General features: G+C 50.2%; 2 protein-coding genes across 4 annotated transcripts in view; one reads left to right on the top strand and one right to left on the bottom strand.

Moving 5' to 3' along the window:
* Window positions 1-271: 271 nt before the first annotated feature.
* LOC307231066 (uncharacterized protein) lies at window positions 272-4,977 on the top strand. The gene is made up of 8 exons (XM_080001615.1): window positions 272-434; window positions 626-674; window positions 1,843-1,953; window positions 2,065-2,272; window positions 2,380-2,504; window positions 2,593-3,753; window positions 3,868-4,085; window positions 4,172-4,977. The coding sequence occupies exons 2-8, from the start codon at window positions 642-644 to the stop codon at window positions 4,239-4,241; spliced, it is 1,926 nt and encodes a 641-aa protein (XP_079857741.1). The 5' UTR covers window positions 272-434; window positions 626-641; the 3' UTR covers window positions 4,242-4,977.
* A 113-nt stretch (window positions 4,978-5,090) lies between these two features.
* LOC307231065 (low-density lipoprotein receptor-related protein 1-like) overlaps window positions 5,091-26,427 on the bottom strand; it is a 107,362-nt gene continuing 86,025 nt past the window's right edge. For 2 of the 3 annotated variants that reach the window (XM_080001614.1, XM_080001612.1), the window contains 48 exons: window positions 24,687-24,876; window positions 24,326-24,530; window positions 23,805-23,997; window positions 22,862-22,987; window positions 22,631-22,759; window positions 22,417-22,536; window positions 21,892-22,005; window positions 21,647-21,796; window positions 20,865-20,987; window positions 20,611-20,727; window positions 20,331-20,459; window positions 20,078-20,200; window positions 19,861-20,001; window positions 19,517-19,704; window positions 19,238-19,421; window positions 19,061-19,146; window positions 18,847-18,966; window positions 17,888-18,075; window positions 17,584-17,789; window positions 17,289-17,477; window positions 16,711-16,859; window positions 16,538-16,631; window positions 16,324-16,440; window positions 16,119-16,238; window positions 15,859-15,981; window positions 15,641-15,766; window positions 15,396-15,512; window positions 14,661-14,767; window positions 14,426-14,558; window positions 14,157-14,279; window positions 13,848-13,970; window positions 13,608-13,748; window positions 13,370-13,507; window positions 13,137-13,256; window positions 12,659-12,936; window positions 12,380-12,561; window positions 12,029-12,135; window positions 11,758-11,877; window positions 11,415-11,591; window positions 11,073-11,213; window positions 10,717-10,890; window positions 10,413-10,574; window positions 8,914-9,097; window positions 8,358-8,465; window positions 8,199-8,272; window positions 8,012-8,108; window positions 7,062-7,206; window positions 5,091-6,960 (listed from right to left, as the gene is read on the bottom strand). In XM_080001614.1, the coding sequence (XP_079857740.1) occupies window positions 6,820-6,960; window positions 7,062-7,206; window positions 8,012-8,108; window positions 8,199-8,272; window positions 8,358-8,465; window positions 8,914-9,097; window positions 10,413-10,574; window positions 10,717-10,890; window positions 11,073-11,213; window positions 11,415-11,591; window positions 11,758-11,877; window positions 12,029-12,135; window positions 12,380-12,561; window positions 12,659-12,936; window positions 13,137-13,256; window positions 13,370-13,507; window positions 13,608-13,748; window positions 13,848-13,970; window positions 14,157-14,279; window positions 14,426-14,558; window positions 14,661-14,767; window positions 15,396-15,512; window positions 15,641-15,766; window positions 15,859-15,981; window positions 16,119-16,238; window positions 16,324-16,440; window positions 16,538-16,631; window positions 16,711-16,859; window positions 17,289-17,477; window positions 17,584-17,789; window positions 17,888-18,075; window positions 18,847-18,966; window positions 19,061-19,146; window positions 19,238-19,421; window positions 19,517-19,704; window positions 19,861-20,001; window positions 20,078-20,200; window positions 20,331-20,459; window positions 20,611-20,727; window positions 20,865-20,987; window positions 21,647-21,796; window positions 21,892-22,005; window positions 22,417-22,536; window positions 22,631-22,759; window positions 22,862-22,987; window positions 23,805-23,997; window positions 24,326-24,530; window positions 24,687-24,876 (6,842 nt within the window). In that variant the 3' untranslated portion in view covers window positions 5,091-6,819. The other variant, XM_080001613.1, reaches the window with a different exon arrangement.

Genomic DNA, 26,427 nt, shown 5'->3' with positions numbered 1-26,427 from the left:
GTTATCAACGAACCATTTAATTTATATTGCCGTTAAGGGGTATTTATTAAAAAATAATAATACTGTGAAACGAATAGATAAGCAAACTCCCCGTTCGTGTTGAAGTCCGCGACCTCGGGGTTGAGCTGGGAAGGAAAGGAACGTTCACTTTCACTTTCATTTACCGAGAAGAGAAACCGAGCGAAGTTAAGTGTCGTGTTTCCAGGCGCTTCGGTTTTTACAGACCCCGAATCCGCAAAAACTCGACCCTCAAGTCCCCGAGTGTAGAGGTTCCAGGCGTCGTGGCTTGAGAACGGGCTGGTGCCGCCGCGCGTTGCGTTGCGTTGTTTTTCTTTGCTCGTTTTAGGGGAGCACCGTAAAGGAAGCGTTAAAAACACCACGCAAACCCGGGCGGGGACGTCACGGAGGAGTTTAAAGGTTCGGCGTTAGGACAGGTGAGTTTGGAATACTGTACAAGTGAACACATTGGAATGTCGCAATCATAGAGGATACATAAATAAAATAACAGCCACATATGTATGTATGTATGTGTATATATATATATATATATCTAAATATATATCTAGATATATATATATAGCTATGTCTGCTTGTAGCTGTCCTAAACGTCGATGTTTCCTTAAAGGAAGAAGAACATCAAAATGTCTGGAACGGACGAAGTCCCAATGGAGGTCGTAAGTTAAATATTGAAACTGAAACCATCCTTGTATAATTAATAATAACAATTAAAAATCAAAATAGTAATTAATCTAGTCTTAGCAGCCATGACGGTGTCGACACCACAACGTCACCCGGCCGCTGTGTATTATCCCCGGGCCCGCGCGTTCCCCGTTGTCAACTTGTCAGTCAAGTTATTATTTGTTTTGTTCATTATGTTTTTTTTCTTTTTAATTATTATTATTATTATTATTATTATTATTGTTGTTTTCCCTGTTTTAATATAGCATTCCATGGAAACAGCCTTGCTTGTCTTGTTTGGCTCAGCGCAGAGTTTATGGTTTGTTTGCTTATGGTGAAAACGGCATTAAATACAGTTTGCATAAAGATTATTTAGTATTTCTGTTGTCAATAATCAAATCATAATAAGACTACAACTCAAAAGCAGTGCTTTTTGGATAGGAAAAAAAAAATCTTTATTTAGGGTCAAATTTCAGGGTCAAAAAGGGGGTCAAAGTGTGATTAATTGCACTCATATCATGTGATTAATCAGGATTTATTATTTTAATCATTTGAGAGCCCTAGTCGATATATAAATTCACTTTTGAAAAAAGTATGAAAATATATTATTTTTGGAAATATCCAGGGAGAGCTTTTTATAAAGCTTGTTATTGTCCGATTTCCTATGCACGTTATATTGACAGCCTACAATAAGAATATGAAATGAAAACAGCCCTAGCAGTGTCGGCACCCAAATCCCCGCGCCCACCCTTGCTCATATAAACTATTAGTGATGCAGTATTATTACATTCATTTTAAGCATTTTTTTTCCTGCCACTCCCTGCTGCAATACATTGGTTTGGCTCTATCCACAATCCATTTTTGACACAACATAATTTAAAATAATTTCTTACTGATATAGGACTCCAATGGACTTAAATCAATTACGTTGAATTAGTTTGCCAAAATATTGTGTTAGTAATGGCTTAGTTTTATATTATTATTATTATAGACTTATGATATAAATTATAACATTTCAGCCTAGTATATGTACAATGTATGTCCATACCAGCGATGTTAGTGTAGTTCTAAAATGGTATAGATACAAAGCCACCAAAAACACAAGTGATGGAGGTGGAGATGGATTCGACAACAACATGCATTGTGTAATTCATTTATTTTCAGGACTCTAGAGAGATGGATGTGGATTCTGGAAGAGTATTTGTTCCAGGTTTACAAAAGCAAACACAGAAACCTCTTCAGTCTAGGGGCACTGTTCAAGAATCTCCCAATGTGGTAAAAAAAATATATATATATATGTTTATGTATATATATATTTCATATTTAAATGGTATGGCTTTATCTGACAAATAAAGAGTTATTTATTATGTTTCAAACCTTTTCCAGGCACGGATCCCTGAGAAAAGGGAAACAGCGTCTCTCTCCCTGTACGTGAAGTGGCTGGGAGACAAACCTGAACAAACCTCCAAGCAGAAGATCGAGCTGGAAAGAGCTCTGCAGACGTGGTTCAACAAAAAACAAAAAAATACAAGTTGCAGCGTTGTCAAAATCACCAACGGTGGCACTGTTCTGATAAAGATTGAACCCGCTTCGGGTACGTTCATATACATTTTGACAAATTTTGACAATGAGCACGACCGTTAAATGTCCTGTTAGGTTTTAAGCAAATAAAAACTCAAATGCCTTTTCTTAATGGATTAGCCCACGACGAGCTTTTTGTGGAAGAAACAGAACTGACCTGGAAAGACCAGAAAAGATTCATTGTCAAGGCAATTCCTCCATCTGATCCAATGACAAGGGCTTCACCGCCATCGGCCCCACATTTTGTATGTACCGTGTAGCAGCTGAGATGAAAAAATACGTGTATTCATGTCGTCGTCTCGTTGAATTCAATGGGTAATATGTTGTATTCAGACCCAGGTGGAGGGCCAGGGCACCGCTGCCGCAGCAGCAGAGCGGGACGTGAGCTGCACAGTGCCCCTGTTTCACTTCTGGTACGTGAGCCAGGCCCACAGAGACTCAGTGGAGCGCATCCAAAGAAACAATGGAGTTGAGATGGTCTGCAGCGTAAAGGTATCGTTTGTGGGCCGGACCGGCGGCGGCGGCGGCAGCGGCGGCGATCCGACCAAGGCCCTGGAGGAATTCACAGATCTAGCACAGTCGTATTCGTGCAACTCCATCACTCTCCCTCATGAGGGCCCCGATCGGGGAGACTGGGAGAAGGCGCTGAGAGTCGTCCGGCAGGATCATGCCAGGCTACTGCTGATGGCGTCCTCCCGAGAAGTCACGGTGTGTGGGCCGAGCCAGAGTCTGAGCGATGTCCAGAAGTACGTGAGGAGCACGCAGAGCGCCCCGGGAAATGACCGGACCCCCGGTGGGTCGTCCTCGCGGGGACTTCAGGATCCGTCGCGCAGGGAAATCAGAGACCCGGTGGTCCTCTCTGGCTTAGCAATTGACAAGAGCAACTGGGCGGCGATGACTACAGCCGCTGCCACGCAAATCGCAGACATTGCAAGAAAGTTTGACGTGTCATTTGATTACTCCACCTCACTGGGTAAAGTCTTAGCCAGAGCTAAAGCTACAACCTGGGGGGCTGCTTCTCTGGAGAGGCACGCCCTGCGGGCCCTGTTGTCCCTGCACCAAAGGGTTGCCACATCGGGGATGAGCCGCTCCGTGCTGAGTCCTAACAAGGACCGCACGTATGAGATAGAGCGGAACCTGGTCCTCAAAGAGGAGGACAAGCAGAGGATGGGCCACTCACCATTCAGCAGGTCTACTGACGGAGGAAGAGGAGCCAGGGGCCATGAGGAAGAGGACAATTGTGCCATATGTCTCGACCAATTCACTGATAAACGTAGGCTAAAATGTGGCCATGAGTTTTGTAATAAATGTCTGGGAAGATCCATGCAAAGCTGTGGATCCTTCTGTCCTTTGTGCAAAGAGGTTTTTGGAAAATTGATTGGAAACCAGCCTAAAGGAACAATGTCATGGGCAAGAGGGAAAGTGTCCCTCCAAGGATTCGAAAACTGCGGTCGAATAGTCATCAGCTACAATATTCCGAGTGGGACACAAACGGTGAAGTCTTTCTCTCTATCTCTGTATAGGCTCATTTAGGTATGAGTCTCTTAGGTTCATCTTTAGGCTTTACAGATACTAACTTTGTCCTCCTCCTTCCACATCCCTATTCAGAAGGAACATCCCAAACCCGGAAAGTCCTTTTATGGAGCCAGTAGAACAGCTTATCTACCAGACAACGATGAGGGCAACAAGCTGCTGAAGCTGCTAAAGACAGCGTTTGATCAGAGGCTAATATTCACAGTGGGGACCTCGAGGACGAGTGGCAGCGAGGATCAGGTGACCTGGAACGACATCCACCACAAGACCAGCCCTCATGGAGGATCAGCAGGGTGCGTCAGGCGCGCCGGTGGGTCGTCTGAGTATCTTGAACGCAAAAGTGAAAACCCTGATTAACCGATGAACCGACGCCCCACAGGTTTGGATATCCCGACCCCGACTACCTGCGCAGACTGAGGGAGGAACTGAAGTCCAAAGGCATTGAGTGAAACCCTGAAAACACATTGTGACGCAGCGCCATATCTGGTTAAACACAAGGGAGAAGTTCTTTCAAGATTCTGGCGAGAGAAGATTTTGCATTTAATTGACATGCATGTTATCTGAAAAATGATTCCTAAAATCATAACTTATGGTCACTGTTGATGATTGCAACTATGTGCAGGTGCATTTGACTCACAATGACGACCTTATATATTATCCTATTTGTAATCTTAATTCAATTATGTTATCTTAATTGAGAAAATTTGAGGAATGAGCGCGTACATTTTTGACAGTAGTTCAAAATCAATGTTAAGTGATTAAAATTACCTACCTTGCTACCTTTCTTCATTTATTCAAATATACAGACGTGGACAAATGTGTTGGAACCCTTACAGCTCATTGAAACAATGCTTCATTCCTCCTGAGAAGTGATGAAATTAAAAGCAATTTGGTTTGTCATAGAGTAAAGCAAAGAAACTGCTGTGCTGAAACATGCAGCCTGGCAAAGGCCCCCTTCAAATCTGAGACAGCTTGGGCCAAACTACCTGTTGACAGGTGCAGAAGTCTCATTGAGAGCAACAGAAATGACTTGATTTGCAGTGATGCCTCTAAAGGTTGTGCAACAAAATATTAGGTTAAGGGTCCCATCATTTTTGTCCATGCCATTTTAATTTGTTTAATGTAAAATATTCTGTTGAATCAAAAGCAGCAAGTCTGATTTCTATTAAATATGGAATAAACAATGATGGATGCCAATTCCTTTTGTGAGTTTCAGAGAAAATTGTGAGTTTTTTTGCCAAAGGGTACCAACAAATTTGTATACTGAAAATGAAGACATGAGATAATTGTTATCTGTATGGTTTTTAAAATTTTATTTATAACAATACCTGTTATTTCGTTTGCAAAGTACTCCAACAAAAATTAAAACATTATTCTCTTTCCAGAAGAAAGTCTGAGCTTCCATGCATTGTGTACTATAAAAGCTATGTGACATTTTTCATTAAAACAAGGACTAATTCAAAACAATTCCACAAATAGATGTATGATTTTGACAAAGATGTCCTCTATGTAAAGTGATTGTACTCGTTCCTCGATTTAAGACAAACGTAAGTGACAGCAAAAAAATTATGAGGAAAAAAAAAATAAAAATCAAACATTTACCGACAGTTTTGCAAAATAAGGATTTGTTATTTGAGTTACATTTAAGATGTGGTTACTTTTCACATGCATTAAGATATGGCTGACCACCTGACTGAAGCAGCATTTTGGGACAGAGGCTGAGCATAAAGACACGTCAGAGCGACCGGAACGGCAGCGTTAGCAGCGGCGGGGTGAAGGGGAGAAAACCAGAAACAACAGGGAAACGCATGGGGACAGAAAGAAAGAAAAAGAACCAAATAAAAAAAAAAAAAAAAAAAAAAGGCATAAAGATACAAAACTGCTATAGCACAGCCATGATTTGCTCAAGGTTGAAATACCTAGTTAGAAACAAGACCGGACGGACTTCATCTAGTCTCCACGACAACAACAACAACAACGAAAAAACAACAAACAAGCGGAAATCCTTGAAAACAAAAAACTCTTCTAGATCCTTTCCCGTTTGTTATTCTCCAGAAAGACTCCTGGAACAGTCTGCAAGGGGTTCCTTCAATAGTACCTCCGCCATCCTTATTTGTCAGGTCTCCATGGAAGCGAGCATCCAGCCTCCCCCTGCATTCTACACCTCTGTCCACCACTCCACCTGGAATGTTCTACCCATCGTCCACCTCCGCCTTCTCCCAAAGCTCGTCACCCGTCGACATCCTCCCACTTGGGCGAGACTCAATGTCGCAGGATGTGATGAACGCTCTGAGCGTTTACCTGCATTGCATCTTACAGTATATCTAGGCTATACCGCAAAATATGGATTCTGTGCAAGGAAGAAAACAATCTTTTTTTTTTTTTTTTTTTTTTTCTCTCTCTCGTTCTCTGAGAAAATCGTGTGGTAATACTGTAGTTGCCGTCTGGTATGGATGTTTCTTTTTTTGAATCTATGTGCTCTCGGTTCAAACGGTTTACGTAAATCCTCCAATCTGCCAATCTCCCGGGGTCCCGCCGGCAAACTGCCGTTTAGACAACATCTGTACCGAGTTGCGAGAACCTTCCTTCACTCGACGTCGACACAAAGACTGGCACTGGTTGGTGAAATGGATCGATGACTTTTTTTTTCTATACAATTCTTACAAAAATAAAAAATAAAATAAAATTGCTCCGATGACGACTCTTCTAATTTGCGTGTTTCCATTTCATTTTGCACAGAGGTAGTGGCTATTTAGGTAAAGGGAGGAGGGATGTGTGTAAATTAAAAATCTGTCATAGAAAATGTTATTTCATTTTTTACCAGAGGAATCTCAAAAGAACAAAATATAATACTGCAATCACATACAAAAGTAGTCCTTCATTTTTGTACATTTTTTACAGTGTTCACACTTTTTTTGTCTTATTTGCTTTCAGTTTTCTTTGTTTTTTTTTCCTGTTTCTTTTCTTTAAAAGGCAAAAAGAGGGAGCTGTGTTTGGAATGGAATGGCCCCGGGGCCGGGAGACAGTCTACGCCAGGGGGTCCACCAGGGGCTCCTCGTCTCCCCTGGACAGCAGCTCCTTCTTCTCATCCGTGCTGGCCAGGGAGTTGCGGCTGTTGTGGGCGCCCATGTACAAGGTGGCGTACACCGGGTTGGTGAAGTTGGTGGGCTAGAGGGGGGGGGGGTCCAAATCAGACAATGGGATTAGAACACAACAAAACGCGGTGGGGGGGGGGGGGGGACTAACACCTGCTTCATCTTCATCTCTACCTTCTCCGGGTCCAGTGTGAAGTCCGCGTCCAGCAGCTCCCCGGCGTCGTCGTCCGGCTCCCCCTCGTAGATCTTGTAGGCCGGGTTCCCGATCTCCACGTTCATGGCCCCGTTGGTCATGCGCTGGTGCTGGAAGCCCTTGGCCCTTTTTCGGGGACACAAACAAAGCGCGGACCTCGGCGTTAGGAGTCTCAGCAGGGGGGGGGGCTGATAACGAGGGGCCACCACGTACACTTTCACAAAAAAACCCCCCCCAAAAAAAACCCCAAAGCCAAAAAGGAAAACCAAGCCACGGCACAGACAGACCCAGCATTTGTCTCCCTGCTCTCACGACCTTGTGGAGGTGGAATGAGGAGAAGAGAACCTTTAAGCTGCAGGTTCCTTTTTTTGGTGACGACCGGACTTTTCTAGTTTTTTTGGGGGGGGTTGGGGGGGGTTTGAGGAATGCCGTCGCAGCGTCCGCCTCTCATCCTGGCGGACACTGCTGAGCTGCGACACTGAGATGGAACAAGGGGAGAGAGAGAGCGAGAGAGAGCGAGCGAGCGAGCGGTAAAAGAGCGCTGGGCGGGCGCTCAGGCAGATCTATTCCCCTCGGCATCTTTTCAATAGATCGTCCCCCGGGACAGGATGGAGGAGGGGCCAGGGCTCGTAGGGGCCACACAAGAATGCAACACGGACCACGGGACCCAACACGGCACGGCAACCACAGGGGGGGGCGAGGGGGAGGATGGAAACCAGGGGGGAAAAGCGTGACCCCCCCGGCAAACCGTTACCGCGGGTGCGTGGCGCAGGATTTGTGGAGCCTGCTAGACCTGGGGAGCAGAGGACACGCCGTCACGGGGGGGGAAGAAGGGAAGGGACGGGGGAGAAGAGAAAGTAAAACCAAAGAAAAACAAAAAAAAACACCTCAAACAGCCGGGTAGCCGGAGGCGGAGGACCCCGGTACTCACCCCCTCATCCTCCTGCGGTACCAGAACACGGCTCCCACCAACAGCGCCAGCAGCAGCAGCAGCAGCAGCAGCACCGGCACCACCACGGAGGCCGTGCCTACGCGCACAAAGAGAGGGAGACGCGTGTCAGGCCCGGGCGACTCGGCCTTGACCCGACCACGACCCCGAGGTGCGGGAGGCCACTTACGCCCGCCCGAGTCGGAGTCCGCGCCGGCGGTCGCCACCGCCTCACACCGATGCCCCGTCCAGCCGGACGAACACCTGCACGGGACGGGGGGGGAGAGAACGGGGTCAAGAGCGGGCGGAGCGTTGGTACGGGCGGCGGCGCCGGTGCGGTTCACTCTACCTGCACTCGGGAAGCTGCGTGAGGAGGTTTATGGAACACTGGCCGTTGGCGCAGTACTCGTTGGAGTCGCAGGTGTAGCAGCTGGGCTGCACGCTGCCGTTGGGACAGCTTCAGCGGCGGCGAGGGAAGCAAGCGTGAGAAGGACGTCACAGTCAGTGGATCGACCCCATAATGCCATGCCAGGGCCGACCCCTCTCAACTGAGCCGTTCGGAAAACAAATTCATTCGGTCATCTTTACGGCCGAGCGGCATTTTAAAGAGGCCCAGACTGAGTTTCAGCTCGTCGACTGGTCGGCGTCTCACGGCGCTGAAGCTCACGTTTGACATTTTACCCTCCGACCACTTCCTCGGTGAGAGCTCACTTTTTTCTTTTTTTATACGTTGTCTCTATTTTGGGGTTTTGGAAAATGCAAAGGATCCACCGCAAGACCCTAAAAAAGATACTTTTCAAATAGAATCAATCACAGGCTGAAACTCAATTTCCAATGTCAGATCAGGAATGGACAACATGAATGTGAAAGCGTGCATGGGTGTGTGTGTGTGTGTATGTGCTCACATGCAGGTGACCTCCCCCGTGGGCTGGAAGTTGTTGGTGGGGATGCACTTCCCGTCGCGGCAGTAGTGACACTTGTCCACCTCGCAGTCGTTGCCGCTGAACTGCGGCAGACAGCGGCACTGCTTGGAGCCGTCGGCCCTCTGCAGGCACGTGCCGCCGTTCACACAGTGGCCCTCGCACCCACCTGCACACGCACACGCACGCACACACGCACACAGACACACACACACACACACACGTTGGCACAGTGTTTTTGAACGCCTGGCTTACGCACCGTAACCACAAGGTCTGGTTGTACAAACGAGACGTGGGCGCCCACGTTCCCGTGGAGGTGATAACACCTGACTCCACCAGGAGGCAGTGGAGCACAGCTCCGATCTGGATGGATAGCAGAATGACGTCCGCAAATGACAGCAGACAATTTCCATTATTTTCAAATCCCAATGTTTAACTTGACAGGTATATAAGCTCTGATGGCCCAGGCAGCGCATCGGCACCGCGCAGTTACCAGCATCTCTGTGCAGACGGTAATAGTGTCATTCTGACTGCGCGTGGCTATTAGCACCGGTGTTTGTGAATTGGACGCTATTTGCAACGCTGCTCATTTGTATAGAACGGGGCCATTTTAATCCCTCATTTAAACACGCGCTAGTAACACCGACGCACCAAGACACTGTGTGCGTGGCAGAGCAGTCAGCCGTGCGTTTCACCCCTTGCAGGTGCTTTGTGAATTCGACGCAGCGTCACCACATCCGCAAAGCAATTGTGGCGACGCTGATGTCACCGCACCCTGAACTCTAAAAGGGTACCAGTTGAATTTTTAGCAAGAAAAACAATAGAATTAAAGAATATGAAGACCTGTCACCGTGGAGACCGGACGTGTATAAGTTCTCCCGTCCATGCAGCCGAGCGCCACTACGGATCGGACTCGCCACTTTGCTGAATGTTTTGATTTTGTCCCGAAAACAAATGATTTTTGAAATATTTATAATAAATGCATATTCGTCAAAACCCACTATTTGAGCTTTATTTAGATTTTTTGTCACAGAAATCTGATGCTTCCATTCCCACACACTTCCATTCACAGCCGTCCCGGCATTTTTCCCAGAAGTGATACTGGGTGGAGAGAGGGGAAATTCACGGAGCGACGGAACATCGAGACCGGCTCCCATTCCCGGTGGATTTACGGCTTTCAGTGCAAGCGGGAAAGGGGCTTAACATTCTGTCCCCCTCATGTACCCCACAAGGGATGACTAAACATTTGAAAAACCTCTCAATATAATGTAGCTCAGTACACCACACTTAACTATGACCGCAGTCATCAACATATCATTACATTTATACCTTTCCAACTCTGTGTCAACAACAACTGAACTTTAGAAACTTCATAAAGGGAGAATTCCTGGCAGAGCTGGTGTACGGGATGACATGATTGTTCCAAACAAAGTGCACACTGAGTGTTTTTTTGAGAACAACGGGGAAGAAGTGGAAGCACTCACTGAACTGGCACTGGTCTCCCAGGAAGCCGGAGGGGCAGCGGCAACTGGGCTGGTTCCCCGTGCTCACTGTGCAGTTTCCTCCATTTTGGCAGTAATTCTTACAGGTGTGGAGGTTGCAGTTTGGCCCCGTGAACCCGGTGAGGCATCGGCAGGTGGGAGAACCTGCGGCGCGAACGGGGGGAAGAAGAAGAAGAGCGGACCGTCGAAATGGGAAGAGCAAATCAAAGTCACCGGTCATCCGCAGATTGAAAATATTTGTTCAGAAAACGGCAAAAGAAAAAAAACAAAAACAAACGGCACATACCCGAGGGGGAGGGCGTGCAGGTGCCTCCGTTCTGGCAGTAGTCCCTGCACTGGTCCACCTCGCAGCGGTCTCCCCCGTAGTTGGGCTGGCAGCGGCACTTGGGCTGCTTCCTGGCGTTGAGGAAGCAGCTTCCTCCGTTCAGACAATCGACGGTGCAGGGACCACTGGGGGGCGCTGTGGAGCAGAGACAGAGAATTGATTCTCCAGGTATTGTTATGTTTGGTTGTGTGTGTGTGTGTGTGTGTGTGTGTGTGTGTGTGTGTGTGTGTGTGTGTGTGTGTGTGTGTGTGTGTGTGTGTGTGTGTGTGTGTGTGTGTGTGTGTGTGTGTGTGTGTGCGCGCGTGTCTGTTTCTCACAGATGGGGGACTGCGTGGGGACGGGCAGCTCCACGCAGGTGCCGTTGTCCAGGGTTCTTCCGTTGGGGCAGGTGCAGACCGGGCCGCTGGGGCTGAGCAGACACAACCACTCACACTTCTTCCTGTCGCACGGGTTGGTCACTGCGGAGAAAAAACAGGTTGGTACAGAGGTTTATTTTATATTACGAATTTCTTAGGTTTATAGTATATCGTCCATTTTTTTTCTTGTTCTTTTGTTTATTTTATATTTATTGTATTTTTTTTAGGTTTGTCATGTATTGCCAATTTTCTATTTTCATTATTTAGTCTGTTAAACACACACTCACACACTCAAACACTCACTCTCAGGCTGCTTGTAGCGGTGGTACAGAACTATGTCGGTGGCGTGGTTGATGCCGGTGGTCAGGTTTTCCACGGGGCCCTTCCCAAACTTGTTCACCCGGAAGACGTGGTTGTTGAAGTAGGTGACGCCGTACACGTAGTCCTCAAAGACATCTATGCTGAAGGGGTTGTGGATCTCTGAGCGGAGACAACAAGACTCAAGGTTGTTTCATGGAAATCGTCACAGCACGTCAATGAGGGCGGAGCCAGAGGGCCACCATTCAAGTCAAACAGAATGATTCTATGTTGTTGATTTGGATTGTGGGAGCGGTCGTGTCGCGTGTGTGAATATGTGCCACTGAACTGTTCTTGATGCTGGACACGGCCACCATCGCATCGTTTCCATTCAGCCGCACGCTGCCGATCAGGGAGAGCTTGGCATCGGCCCAGTAGAGCCGCTCGTTGAAGTAGTCCACCGCCAAACCTGGGAACACGGAGCTCAGTGAGGACCTCCCTGCACTCAGCTGAGTGTGGAACAATAAACTCAAGAGATGTGTCCGCGCGTCTGTCCACATGTGTGTGTGTGTGTGTGTGTGTGTGTGTGTGTGTGTGTTTGGTGTGTGTGTGTGTTTTACCAGTTGGCCACTGAATGTTGTGTTCCACCAGGGTTTCTCTCATGGTTCCATCCATGGCAGCCGTTTCGATCTTGGGGTGATTGCCCCAGTCCGCCCAGTACATTTTCCTTCAAACCAAAAACACAGAACGTAAGGACTTCCTTCTGTTTTCGCAACCGAGACCCTTCCCTCGCTAGCACCTGCTGCTGCTGCTGCACCAACCTACGTCCAAGTTTTCAATAAGTCCGTAACAACCATTGCAAAAATACACAATAACCAAATATTACAAAATGCCGAAATGGTCCAATTTATGACATTTTGGCAAAATATCATTTTCATCAAAAAACATTTTTTCCATGACGCTCCACTCACCCTCTCTGGGGGTCCACCACGATGGCGTACGGCTCGTCGATCATGCCGGAGATGAGGGTCTTGCGGTGGTGCACCCCGTTGATCTGGGCCACCTCGATGACGTCCCTGCCGGAGTCGGTCCAGTACAGGTTCCCCGCCACCCAGTCCACGGCGATGCCACGAGGCATCTTCAGGTCGGGGATCTGGACGCAGAGCAGAATGGAAATCTCACTCAACGGCCGCCCACCCCAGACCAGGAAGGACGCGCGGAGCCCGGAGGAGGGATCCCGACACACCCACCTCCAGGTTGATGACCTGGGAGTCGCTCTGGCGGCGGTTGCGGTTGTTGTTTGGGGAGGAGGAGGAGGAGGAGGCGGAGGAGGGCAGGTCATAGGAGGAGATTCGGCCTGTGTGCCAGTTGGTCCAGAAGACGCGGTTGGTCTTGACGTGCAGGTCCATGGCGTGGATGCGCACGTTGGCGTCGCCCTGGAAGGTCTGCTCGTAGCGCCAGTAGGGCATGCCAGGGTCCAGGCTACGGATCTCGTTGTCGTCGGCGATGTAGAGCACCTGCCTCGGGGCTGGGGGGGTGAAATGACCCGCCACGAAGGTAAACTGAAGACGAGCTCAGGGGGACATCTCTCATTCGATATTTTGTAAATAAAGTAACAACGTGGCAACAATCTCAGGCAAAGGATCTAGAAACAGTGACAGTGACTACCAAGCAGCCGACATGGCCGTCGACCCTCTAAGACCACCACCCTTCCGGCGCATGACTCACTGTCGGCCTTGCAGGTGTCGTTGATCCTGATGAAGTACTTGTGGCAGCTGCACTTGTAGGAGCCCTTGGTGTTGTTGCAGATGTGGGAACACACTCCAAACCGCTTGCACTCATTTTTATCTGTCAATGAGCCCCCCGCCCGCCGCCCCACCAAGGCACAAGGGTAAAGATCGCAGCCACAACAAGGACACACAGAGCACCGGCGGCAGGAGCCGGTCCGGAGGAGACTCTACCTTCGCATCGGTTGTGTTCCGTGGACTGGAAGCCGGGTTTGCAGGAGCAGAAGGAGTCCGTGGCGTTCACCACGCAGTGGGCCTCGTCTCCGTCTCCGCACACCGTCCTGTTGCTGCGGCAGTCGTTCAGCACCGTGTCTAACGACCGGGACCAACGCAGAGGGCGGTTAGGGCACATACGCCAACGTGAGGAAGCCGTGCTCCCAAATCGGTGGATTGGTCAGCGACATGAGCGCACCTTTCTTATTGCAGTTCCTTTCGTCCGAGCCATAGTCCTCGCAGTCGTTGAAGTAGTTGCAGCGCAGGATGGAGCTGATGCAGCGGCCGTTGGAGCACTGGAACTCGTCCTTCTGGCAAATCGGTGTGAGGGGGAGAACCTCTGCGAAGGACCAGGGTCACAGGGAGGTCGTCACGTAAAGGAAAACTCTCTTAAATGCACCCAGCGTTGGGAGAGCAGCTTTGGGTTTAAGAAACTCACGGCAGTTGAGCTCGTCGCTGTTGTCGCCGCAGTTGTTGACGCTGTCGCACCGCTTGGACACCGGCAGGCACACGCGGTCGTTATGGCAACGGAACTGCCTCATGGGCGGGCACTGGAAATTTGCTGAGGGTTTGGAACGAGAGAGCGAGTAAGTAGGCGGTAAATTAGAATATCTGGAGAGAGAAATTAGACTATATTGACAGCCGAGCATCTCCGATAGTGTCTTCATGGTGAAGGGAAGTTCACTCCGTTACCGGGACTCTCCCCGGTAGGAACCGGGAAAGCCTTGATCCAAGACACCATTCTTACCGCACTCCTCCGGGTTCTCATCAGAATTGTCTCCGCAGTCGTCCTCCCCGTCGCACTTCCAGCCGAGGGGCTTGCAAAGAGTGTTGTTACACTGGAACTCATCCAGGGGGCAGTGTCTCCCCACTGAGAGGAAAGGAAGAGGGCAGGGTGAGCATCAGGGTTGGAGTTATTTTATGACTCCATGTGGCCTCCTTTTATTTTAGGACTGGCGAGCATGTGACGGTGTGTCATGTTCCCAAGGGTAGAAACTCCTCAGTCGTGCTTCTCACCACCGCTGTCGCATTTCTCCTCGTCGCTGCCGTCCATGCAGTCGGCATCAGCGTCGCAGCGCCAACGGATGGGGATACAGTGGCCGTTCTTGCACTGGAACTGGTCGCTGTCGCACTTGACATCACAGCCGTTCTAGTCCCAAACAAAGAAAAAAACAAACAAACAAACAAAAAAAACCTCACTAGTCTGATGACAGGGCAAGTCGGGCCCCGTGGTGCCAGAGTCCCCTCGTACCTCGTCCGAGCCATCGGCGCAGTCGTGGTCCCCGTCGCACTTCCAGCGCCCGGCAATGCAGCGGCCGTTGGTGCAGGAGAACTCGCTCTCCGAACACTGACGCGGCACTGAGGAGGGAGAGAGGAAACGTGAGGAGGGCGAGAGACATTTTAGGGAGAGCAGAAGGGGAGGAGGCGCTAGAGAGAGAGAGAGAGAGAGGATCACGAAAGGCAAACGAGAGGCGGGAGGCGCGGGGGGGGGGGGGGGGGGGGGTAGCGCTGCAGAGAGCACCGGTGAACGCGTCGCTGGGGTGAAAGGTGCGTGGGGAGAAAAGGCACGCCCCCGGAAATCGGTATCCGAGGATGGACAAGCAGGGCACAGGTTTGGGAGGAGAGACAGCGGGACCACGGAGCATGGGCGGGGCACACACTGCGGGGGGTGGGCGGGGGGGTTGTGGGCGGATGAGCTGAAACTGTGCGGACACCTACCTCTAGCTCACGTCAACGGGCCAGTGTGAAATGCAAAATAGACATGAGATGATGTGAGATGTGCAAATGAACACAGGACAATGCAATTCAATGACGTGGAAACCAAAGGCTCCGTCGGATCCATGCGTCCGAGTAAGTACAGACAGCCGCGCCGCGACACACACACACACACACACACACACACACACGAAAAAACGTGTGTTTCACTCAGGCTGTCTGAAACGTGTTATCGTGTGTTTGGACCCGCAGCGGGTGCGGAGGGACGTACCGCACTTGTCCTCGTCGGAGTTGTCCCCGCAGTCGTTGTCGTAGTCGCACTGCCAGCGTCCCGGCACGCAGCGGTTGTTCTTGCAGCGGAACTGGTACGGCTCACACGTCCGCTCGTCTGAGGAGGGGGGAGCGGAGGCCCAGTTTTGACTTCCACCCAGTTATCGCCGCTCCACCTTCCCAACCTCTGTCCACCTTCCCAACCTCTGTCCTCCCTCCTCCCCCTTCACCCCCCACCCCCCGTACCGCACTCCTCCTTGGGTTCGTCGGAGGCGTCTCCGCAGTCGTCCTCTCCGTCGCACTTCCAGCGCGCCGGGATGCAGCGGCCCGAGTCCTTGCAGCGGAACTCGTCCACGCCGCACGTCATCTGGGCTGCGAAGGAAAAAAAAACAACAAACAAACAAGTGAACATGGCTGGAGGACCTGTGGAGAAGCCGCGAACGGGGCGGGGGTGGAGATCTTACTGCAGTTGGCGGGCTCGTCAGATCCGTCCACGCAGTCGCTGTCGCGGTCGCACACCCAGACCCGCGGGATGCAGCGCTTGGTGATGGCACACTGGAACTGGTTGGGGGCGCACGTCACCTCCGCTGCACAGGGACACAAAGTCACGCTGCCACTTCAAAACCCCACGCTGCATGTTTGAGAGGCCGTCTACGAACAGCTATCGCTATGACAACGAATGAAAGGCGTCTCAGGGGGAGGGGGGGTGGGGGGTCAGACTCACGGCAGTCCTTCTCGTCCTCGCCCTCGCCGCAGTTGTCCTGCCCGTTGCAGCGGAAGATCCCCGGGATGCAGCGGCTGGGGTGGGTGCATTTGAACTGGCTCGGCAGGCAGACGTGAATATCTGGACGCAGAGGAAGGAACAGGTCAGAGAGACACAGGGACGGGCACCGTGTGCCGGACTCGGTAACGCGTGCGTCCGTCCGTACCGCAGTTGGTTTCGTCCGAGTTGTCCTTGCAGTCGTCGTCGCCGTCGCAGATGTAGGCGGGGTTGGTGCAGATGCCCGTGGCGCACTGGAACTGGCCCGGCCGGCACTTGAACTCCGCTACGGGCGTGGGACACACAGCGGGAGGTGAGCACGTCGGCGCGAGAGCGACCAGAGCATTACCGTGTCTGAAGGGGCGGCCGGGCTCAGCACTCACGGCACTCTGCTGGCTCGTCCGAGCGATCGCCGCAGTCGTCCTCCGTGTCGCACTTCCACCAGAACGGAATGCACTTGTCGTTCTTGCAAACAAACTGGAGGGTGGAAAGAGCGAGACAGTTTATTCTCGATGCGTCGGATACAAGCGGAAGGCGGAAATGAATGACAACTCACCTGACTGGCGGTGCAGTTGGAAAGGCACTGTTTGCCATCGGCCGCCAGGTAGAAGTTGGTGGGACAGGCGCACTTGTAGCCTCCCCCGGGCGAGAGCAGACACAAGTTGCTGCAGCCTCCGTTCTCCGTCTGGCACGGGTGGTTGGCAACTGTGGGGGGAGGGTGGGGTGGTGACGGGCAATGGTGTAATGAACTACAGGTTGTATCCGGCCCACACAGGAAGCAGCAATGAAAGGTTCGATGATTATTCAAGATTCGGTTCAGCAAAAAAAAAAATAATAATTGGGGTCAATTTTCGGATCCGTTCATTCGATTCAGTTGGTGAAATGCACGTGAGTCACGTTCAATATGAATTGTCTTTGGCTGTATTTCCACATCATAATTGGATCCTCAGTTACTGCTTTCATTTCATGAGTCAAAGATTACATACGAACAAAACAAACAGTTTAGTTTGTATCTAAACTAACTCTTTCGCCGGAGTGACTCCCCCACTCCCGATTGCTTTCAAACAATTTGATCCCTGGCCAGCCGCGCGTGGCCGGCGGGAAGCAGTGAGCGCCAGGTGAGAGGAGCCCTACCTTCGGGCTGGCGGTAGGGGTGGTAGATGTGGATGTCCATGGGCCGGTGCAGGGTGCTGATGAGCAGGCTCTTGTTGATGCCCAGCGTCTTGTGGGCCCTGTTGATAGACTTGGTCTCCCAGTCCGTCCAGTAGATGAACTCCTCAAACAGAGTCATGGCGAAGATGTGCGGGATGTCCTGGTTGAGGACTGGGGGGGGGGGGAGAAGGTTCGGGTCAGATACATATTCTGCGGTGTTCCGTCTTTCGAATCAACAGATCCACAAAGACATTTCCCAAGTGTTCGTGGCTGTCACCCGTGTGTCGGCTGGTCCCGTCCAGGCTGGCAAACTCGATGCAGTCCATCCTGGCGTCGGCCCAGTAGATGCGATCGTTGATGAAGTCCAGCGTCAGGCCGTTCGGCCAGGTGATCCGGTCTTCCACGATGACACTCCTGTTGGTGCCGTCCATACCTATCCTCCCGATGTGGGGGTTGTCGCCCCAGTCCGACCAGTACAAGTACCTGGAAAGCAAGGGATACCACGTTGGGAGAAGTCAAACTGTGACATGTCCTCCTTTCAATCCCAACCATGAGATTCATCCAAGCAGCGCTGCTCTTACCCGTAGCGCACGTCCACTGCCACGGCCCGGGGTTCCCGCAGGCCGGTGTTGACCAGCACCGTCCGGTACGCCCCGTTCAGCTTGGACACCTCGATGGTGTCCCTGCCTTTATCGCACCAGTAGAGGTTTCCTCCCACCCAGTCCACAGCCAGGCCGTCCGGGTTGCTGAGCGACGTGCGGTGGAGGACCTGTGGAAGCAGCCGGACGCACGCGCTTTAAAAGTTGTGTCGCTCACAATTATCCCTTCATAGTGAAGCCATTTTTGCCAATAGGTTGCGATGCAGTGTTCCCAAATTATTATAGTTTGGCCGAATGGATGTCATTTTGTTGCCATGAAAGAGGCCATTGAACAGCGACCACTGTCTGGTTTAACATGAAAGTGATAGACAAGCCGTGATATTCAAGATGGATAAAAAAAAACAAAAAACAAAGTGTATCTGTATTGTTGTGATTTTATTTAATACATTTAAGCTTTAAATCTATTGTTTTTTTAGGTTTATTGTACTGTATATTGCCAATTTATTTTCATTGTTAATCAACTATATTTTAGGTTTATTTTAAAATTTTAAGTTTATCTTTGGTGGTGCAGGTGGTAGAACGGGTCATCCAGTAATCAGAGGTTTCCTGGGTTCGATCCCCAGCTCCTCCTGGCAGCATGTCGAAGGGTCTTTGAGGAAGAAACGGAACCCCTAACTGCCCTCAATGAGCAGGTGTGCACCTTGCACGCTCGGTGCCGCCATCGACGTATGAATGAGAGACAGGTACTGTGAAGCACTTTGAGTGGTCGCAGGATTAGAAAAGCGCTATAAAAGTTGCAGTCCATTTATCTATCTGTCTGTCTGTCTGTCTGTCTATCTGTCTATCTATCTATCTATGCTGTGATACAAACAAGGAAAGCAGTAGCACAGAACATGTTGCAGAGTCCATCAGTACTTTATCGTCTTCCTTCCCCTACAAACCTGAACATCGCTGCCGTTGATGAGCATTCGTCGGATCATGCTGCCCTGCGTGGTCACGTCTGTCCAGTAGATCATCTGCTGGCGATAGTCGAAGTCCAGAGCCACCGCGTTGTTCAAGCCCTGTTGGGGGACAGCCGACAGTTTGGCCGAGAATACAGTTTTCCAACGGGGGTGCGGGGGGCAAAGCCGCTGGACTTAAAGAGCGGCAGCCTACCTGTTTGAGCAGCGTGTAGTTGGAGCCGTCCAAGTTGAGCTTTCTCAGGTAGTAGCGGTTGGCGAAGATCAGGAACGGCTCCTCATCTGGGGAAACAAGAGGTTGTTTTTTTTTGCGTGAAGGGGGACGGAGGATCGGTGCTGGTTCCAGAAGGGGCCGCGGTGACGGTTTTCTCACCGGAGGTGGACTTGCAGATGGTGGGGTCATCGGGGCTGAGCTGGAACCCGTCCACACAGAGACAGTGGAAGCTGCCGTGCGTGTTGATGCAGCGCTGGGTGCACGGGTAGGTGGTCGTGCACTCGTCTATGTCCGTGCACGTCTTCCCGTCAGCCTTCAGGTGGAAGCCAGGCTGGCATCTACACTGTAACCGGCCGGGAGGGGTGGACAGGTGAAGCCGGGCGGAGGCGGACCGCGTCTCGCATGCCGGACTCTTATTTGCCGGGCCGTTTAAAATACCTTGAAGCCGATCTTGAGGTCTTCGCAGAGCTGGGAGCAGCCGCTCAGCCGGCTGTTCAGACACTCGTTCACGAAGCAGTTCAGCTCGTCCGACCCGTCGCCGCAGTCGTCCTTGTGGTCGCACACCAGCGTCTCGTTGACGCAGACTCCGTTGTTGCAGGCGTACGCCGTGTCGTTGCACTTCTTCTCTGTTTTCGGAGCAGGAGAACGGAGGTAAGCAAGGAGGCAAACGCCGGAGATCCCGGTGATCTTTGGAGCTCCAGTCAAAAACTGGCGTGACATGACGACCGAAAAAGTACCGGCGTGTGTGTGCGTGTGTGTTTGTGTGTGTGTGTGTGTGTTACCTGGGCCGTTGCAGCGGGGGTTCTTGGGGGCTTCGTCCGAGCGGTCGTGGCAGTCGAAATCGCCGTCGCACTCCCACGAACTCTGCATGAGGCAGCGGCCGTTTGCACACCGGAACTCGTTGGGGCCACAAGTTGGGTACTCTAGAGCAACATGTAAAACAGTGAGGTATAAGGCCAACTCCAGCATTTTTGTTTTGCTTTTTTCAAGCCCACTCACCACACTCTAGAGACTCATCGGAGCCGTCGGAGCAGTCTTTGTCGTGGTTACACACAAAGTGCTTGGGGATGCACTGTCTGTTCTGACACATGAACTCGTTGCTGCCGCACGTATTGTTGAACACTGCGGGACAGGGAGACAGAAGAGCAGAGTTGGGGGCTCATCGGGAAAACACAGGATAGCGTAAAACGATGCTGTGCGCGTGTTGCTTTGCAGTGAGCAATCAAGCCCTCCGCGCCGCCTCCCGCCTCACCACAGCCGGCCTTGACGCTTTCATCGGCGCCGTCGGGACAGTCCTTGTCCCCGTCGCACTTCCAGTGCTGAGGCACGCACACGTACGAGCCGGGGCACTGGAAGGCCTCGGGACTACAGGTCTTGGTTTCTGTTGAGGGAAAGGTGGAACAATGTGAAAAGGGGTCGGTTTCTTCTTCACTGGAGTATTTAGTGTGTACTGGGGTGGGGTGGGGGGTGTGGGGGAGCAAAAGGACGGTCGGTTTTCTTCGATTACACTTAGTCGACATCAGATCACTCACTGCACTTGCTGTCCTCGTCGCTGCCGTCACCGCAGTCGTCAGCTCCGTCGCACACCCAGCGGGTGGGGATGCAGCGGTGGTTCCCACACTCAAACTGAGTGGCGGAGCAGAACTTATCTGGAGGGAGCGACGCATTAAGGAAGGCGTTGAGACTCAAACGCCTGTCCGTAACCAGGCAGCGTCCGCTAAGGAAATGCCGGTGTAGTGACATGTTTGTTTTTTTTGCTTCGTTTTGTTTTGTTTTTTAAGCTTACCACAGTGGACCTCATCAGCGCCGTTCTCGCAGTCGTTCTCCTTGTCGCAGGTCCAGCTCATGGGGATGCAGCGACCGCTGGGACAGGCAAAGAACGGCGACGGACACTTCGTCTTTCCACTCCCTGTTGGACAACCGAGCAGACCGTCAAAGGGAAGATTTGACTCTCTACAAAGATGCAACGCAGCAATGTTGCCTGAAATGAACATGCACACCTTGGTTTCCTGCCCCAGAATTGAATAAAGGCTGCTATGTTGTCCACCATGCTGGCTAGCAAGACAGGTATTGTAACTTTGACATAATATACACAATATATACACTCTGCCTCTCGGTGGCTAGTTTCTAAAATTAAGCAGTTTTAACCCCATCTGTTAAATGTTATATCTGTGTTGAAACTTACCATTTAATTGGAGTTGAAATGCCTGATTAGCAGGCACTATTTTTAAGAATTAAGAATTTTTGAGTTCATTAATTTAATTAATTTTTATTTAATTGTAATATTATTTAATTTTAATAATTGTTATATTTACTTTTTATTTATTTTAATTTAATTTAATTTCAATTTTAAATAATTGTAATTAATTTTAGAGTTATTTTAGAGTTTATTTACAGTTAAAAGGAAAAGAATTGGAGCAGACACTGACCCTGGCTGAAATACACACGTGTTTTTTACTAAAATCCCACAATCGATGAAGGGGAAAAGTTAAATTAAGAAGAGCTTGATCCGGATCTTTGAGTTCTCACTGATTCGTTATTGTAAATGTCCATGTGTGTGGTAGATACCTGGGCAGTTCCTTTCATCAGAAAAATCTCCGCAGTCATTGGCTCCGTCGCACTGCCAGGAAGGAGAGTAGCACAGCGTAGTGAACTCACACTTCTGGAACGTCATTTCCTTCACCCCCAGGCGGAAGTAGCTGGAACAGTCCGTGGCGGCTGAACGGCAAAGACAGCGGTGTTGGAGAAATTCTGGCAATAACTTGAAATGGTGTTTTTTTTTGTCCATTTCTTCGTGATCCTGGTTGACTTACAGCAGTTCATCTCGTCGCTGGCGTCCTCGCAGTCCACCTGCTGGTTGCACTTGCTGGTGTTAGAGATGCAGCCGCCGTCCCTGCACTGGAACTGCTCCGCTGAGCACAGAGTGGCTGCAACACACACAACAAATAAGAAAGAGAAATCGAATAATAATAGTTATCTTTAAGGTTTATGTTTAATTGTTTTTGTTTATTTGTTTGTTTATTTTTAGTTTTATATTTATTGTTTATCATTAGGTTTATTGAATATTTCCAAAAAAATATTGTTCATTGTTTGTTGTTAATCTTTAGGTTTCTTGTATATTGCCAATTTTTCCCGCTAATTTATTATCATTGCCTATTGTTCGGATGTGAGCTGCTGCACAGTAACACTGCAATTTGAATAAAGCATCTCTCTTGCATCTTTGACTGAAAACGACTTTGAGGACGGTTGGGAGGGCGACTTTGCCAAAAAAGAAAAACAACACAGCCACTGCACTCGTTGTTGAAACGTTTGGCGATCGGTGGCGTGGGCGAGCTCACCGTTGCAGAACGCTTCGTCTGAGTTGTCGCCACAGTCGTCCTGTCCGTTGCACCAGGAGCTGTGCCCCACGCAGCGGCCGTTTGAACACTTCCTGTAGCCCTTCTTACAGACACGGTTGGCTGGTGACAAAAGAAGGCTCATCATATAGACTCCGGGAGAACAAAAAACGCGGCAGTCCGAGCGCGTTTCGGCCCGAGTGCGCCCCCCACTCACCGCAGTACGACTGCTTCTCGTCGGACTTGTCCTTGCAGTGCGCCATCCCGTCGCAGGTCAGCGTGTAGTTGACGCAGTCTCCGTTCCCGCACTCAAACTCGTCAATGTTGTTGCACGTCGCGTTCAGAGCTGAAGCGGGAAGGCAAACAGAGCGATGCATTGTGGGTGACGACAGCTCTCAAACACCCCCCCCCCCCCCCCCCCCCGCCGGCCTCCTTTCATCCCATTTACCTATACAGGTGTTGTCTTCCAGGAGCTTCCTGTCGCCACGGCAACTGCAGTTGATCCTTCCCTCGGACGTCAGAAGACACAGGTCCTGGCAGCCTCCGTTGTTGACGCGACACAGCGAGAACTCGCCTGAGCGAGGAGGCAAAGCAAAGTCAGCCCTGCTAACCCACACCTGCACACTGGGGGCCAGTTTAGGATTCCTGGATTCAAACCAACGTCAATTTAATGTTTGGGTGGAGCCATCACCCCCCAAAAAAACAAACAAACCAAAAAAAAAAAAAAAAAAAAAAAAGTACTGGCCCATTCCCAACTTTGCGCACACACGCACACAGACACAGACACAGACACACACACACACACACACACACTCTCTGATTAAAACTAAAGTGTTCTAGATGGGATTTGGCTCTCGGTGTGTTTGACAAGCGAAGGTGTTGGAGCGAGACAGAGACAGATTGAAGTGGGTAGCCTGACGGGAAATAGGGCTGACAGGAACTTAAAAGATTTTTTTTTTTTTTTGAGCGGGGCTGTATTGATCACGAGGGAGAGAATAGGAAATGTAGAAGTCTAGGACAGAGGGCGCGATGAGAGGTGGGGGGGGGACGCAAAGGTGTAGAATAACAATTGGTCTCTGATGTGAGGTGAGAGAGAAGGCGTTAATGGTCCTGGATCTCAGGCGCTCTCCTTCTGGGGGTGTTCAGAACTGCAGCCTGCCACCTCAGTGACTTCTGTCACCTCATTAACGTATGCGTGGGGGAGGGTGTGCGTGTGTTTGTGTTTGTGAGAGTGAGAAAGAGAGTGAGATATAACATTGTGAAACCCACTCCTCAAGCGCACGCAAGACATTTTCATCCGCTTGACCTGAACTTCTTTTTTAGTTAGAGCCTCTTTTTTAAGAAGGTTCGGCCGTACGTGCATGAACAGGTCACATGCAACTTCCACTCACAGCTGTTTGTGTCATTGGCCACAGCCACGATTCCCATTGGCTGCTGGGGGATGTCGGCGCGCAGCACCTTCATGTCTCCGCCGGTGTATTTTTCGGCCCTGAGCACGGCCCGCCTCACCCAGTCGGTCCAGAAAATATAGTCCCCGTACACGGCCAGGCCAAACGGGTGGACAGGCTCAATCTTCAAGACCACCTGCAGGGGGCAGCACAGCCACATTCATAGTGGCTCGTTTCCAAAACCTGACTTGATAAGACAGCAACATTTTCAGCGTTCACATGATGATTAAATAGGGGATGGTGAAAAGCGAACTTTGCGACAATCTGTCCACCCACCAGAGCAAATGATTTCAATATGTATGTGATATTTTCATCCGGCCACATGTTCAATCAAGAAATCCAAAATCATGGATTATTCAGGAAGAGTATATGTTTGGGGGGGGGGTTATCAACTTCCTTTTTTTCCCTCTGATTTATCTTACAGAAGTTGCCTCCCCACGTGTGCGTGTGCTTAGAAAACTTACATAGCGCCGACTGCCATCATACTCGCAGCGCTCAATCTTGTCTAGCGTGGCATCGGAGAAGTAGAGCTTTTCAGCCCGGTGGTCTATGGCCAGGCCATTAGGGGTCCTTATATCACTGCCAATGATCACCAGGACGTTGGAACCGGTCAGCGTGGCTCGCATGATACTCGGAGACTGTTCGTTCCAGTTGGTCCAGAACATTAGGCTGCAGGGAGGGCAGAGATTACCAAGAGAGGAGGAGGAGGTTCCGGTAGGCTATTGCCAAAGAGGAGCCATCTCCCCAGGAACTCTCTATCTAACTTCAACTGGGTGGCAGCTACGGGTGAACAAGTGTAACCCAAATATGGGAAGGAATGCTAACCTCTGGCACTCGTCCAGGACGAAGGCTCGGGGATGGTCATCTCCAGACATGGTGACCACGGTGTGCCTATCGGCGGCGCCCCAGCGGTTCTGGTCCAGAGCGTGGCAGGTTATGGTGGAGGTGGTGTAGCTGGTCCAGTACAGCATGTCCCAACCCCGGTGGTATGCCAGGCCTTCCACCGAGCCCACGTCTAATGCGAGAGGGAACAGAGGGGAGTAAAAAAAACAAAACAAAAAAAAACAAAAAACAACGAGAGGACGGAGAGGCGAGACCATCGTGGGGGAAAAAATGTCAGCAAGAGGGAAAACACAGAGATAGCATGAGAGGAAGGACGTCAATCCCGGTGCCGTGTTAAATGGCCCCGTGTGAACCGTCTGGCAGCAACACAGTGCTGGCAGGAAGTTGAATAGCAACGCAGTCAAGGCAGCAGACACGATGGCCCCCTATTAATGATCTAGAACACTGTGTGATTTGGGGCTCCTGTCCAACAAATAGCTCACTGAAAGGTTACAATACCAGTAACAGCTAACATACTTTCCAAAGCTCTACCTCATCAAAGGAGAAGGGAAAGTCCAAGCCTCTTTCTGCTCCAAAGGCTTGGATTAAATAAATGGCCGAGAGGAGCAAAGGAGAAGGGGCAGCCAACATGGGAGAACAGAAAGTCCTGTCGCGGGAGAAGGAGCAGCTGCTCCGCGGTGGAGAAGTATGAATCTAAGCAGGTTCACATCCAGGCATTTGGATATTTTGAAACAACACTTATCGGGTTTCATGGTCCTCACTCTAAGGCCAGAACCACGAGCTCCGTTACATTCTGCTTGTCACGGCGGTGAAAAGGGAGAGGGTGGAATGATCTTACAGACCTTTTCCCCTCGTCTGCCTATGACCTCAGCTCATCACGGTCTCGGGCAGAGCTTCAGTGAGATCAGCTCCAGGTGGGACACTTTGCACCCTACCTCAATTTCTCCACGCCAACGGCGTAGACGTGAATCAACATTTGGCCGGCCGGCGCTGTGAGATTCTGAATCAGGCAAAGGCATCTCAGCGGCTGTGAACCGGGGAGTCGAGCCCTCGTGTACAGTGCAAGAAAAAAAATAATAATAAAGAAATGAAAAAATGGAAAAGAAAAAAAACAAAAAAACCTAACCACTCGTAAATCAATGCTTTTCAAATCGATCGAGTATAAACACTAAATCTTTTCACCCTCATTTCCTCTTTTTGCAGGACTGTTAATGAATCGTAAATCTTTAGTCCGCACCATTCTCCAACCCATTTCATACCTTTCAGCACTGTTAGTCTTTATACTATTCACAGATGTGTACTTTTCTCTCTTCTTTTCGTCTACAGCCCTGGTGGTGAGCCAAGCTTATTTTTTCTTTTACTTTTTAGTTGGGGCCAGTGTCGGCCAATGTGGTTGATTCTAACTCTGATTCACACAAACATGCGCACACATACGCACATTTTATGGCACTTATCTTAATGTGATAAGCTAAGACACTTTAATTGGTCTGTCGGGAAAAGTCAACAACTTCTCTGAATAGCAAAGGCAAACATCCTCTGCCTCTCTGTAAATATGTATTTATATACCCTACTGTATATGCATATACAGTATATGTAAGCACAACTAAATGTGTGTGCGCCGCTGTCCGGTAACACCAACAACAAACAATAGACAAATCATGGACAGAAACTCAACGCTTTCACCTCCTCTGGCCCTCCCACAGAGAGCGGGGCCAGCCCATTT

This window comes from Zeus faber, assembly GCF_960531495.2.
Source record: "Zeus faber genome assembly, chromosome: 5".
Classification (NCBI taxonomy): domain Eukaryota; kingdom Metazoa; phylum Chordata; class Actinopteri; order Zeiformes; family Zeidae; genus Zeus; species Zeus faber.
This window is presented reverse-complemented; position numbering and strand designations above follow the sequence as displayed.

Coding starts and splice junctions, on each gene's coding strand:
- LOC307231066 (XM_080001615.1), top strand. CDS start 642: ATGTCTGGAACGGACGAAGTCCCAATGGAGGTC. Junction 675..1,842: donor ACGAAGTCCCAATGGAGGTC/GTAAGTTAAATA, acceptor ATTTATTTTCAG/GACTCTAGAGAGATGGATGT. Junction 2,505..2,592: donor CGCCATCGGCCCCACATTTT/GTATGTACCGTG, acceptor TGTTGTATTCAG/ACCCAGGTGGAGGGCCAGGG.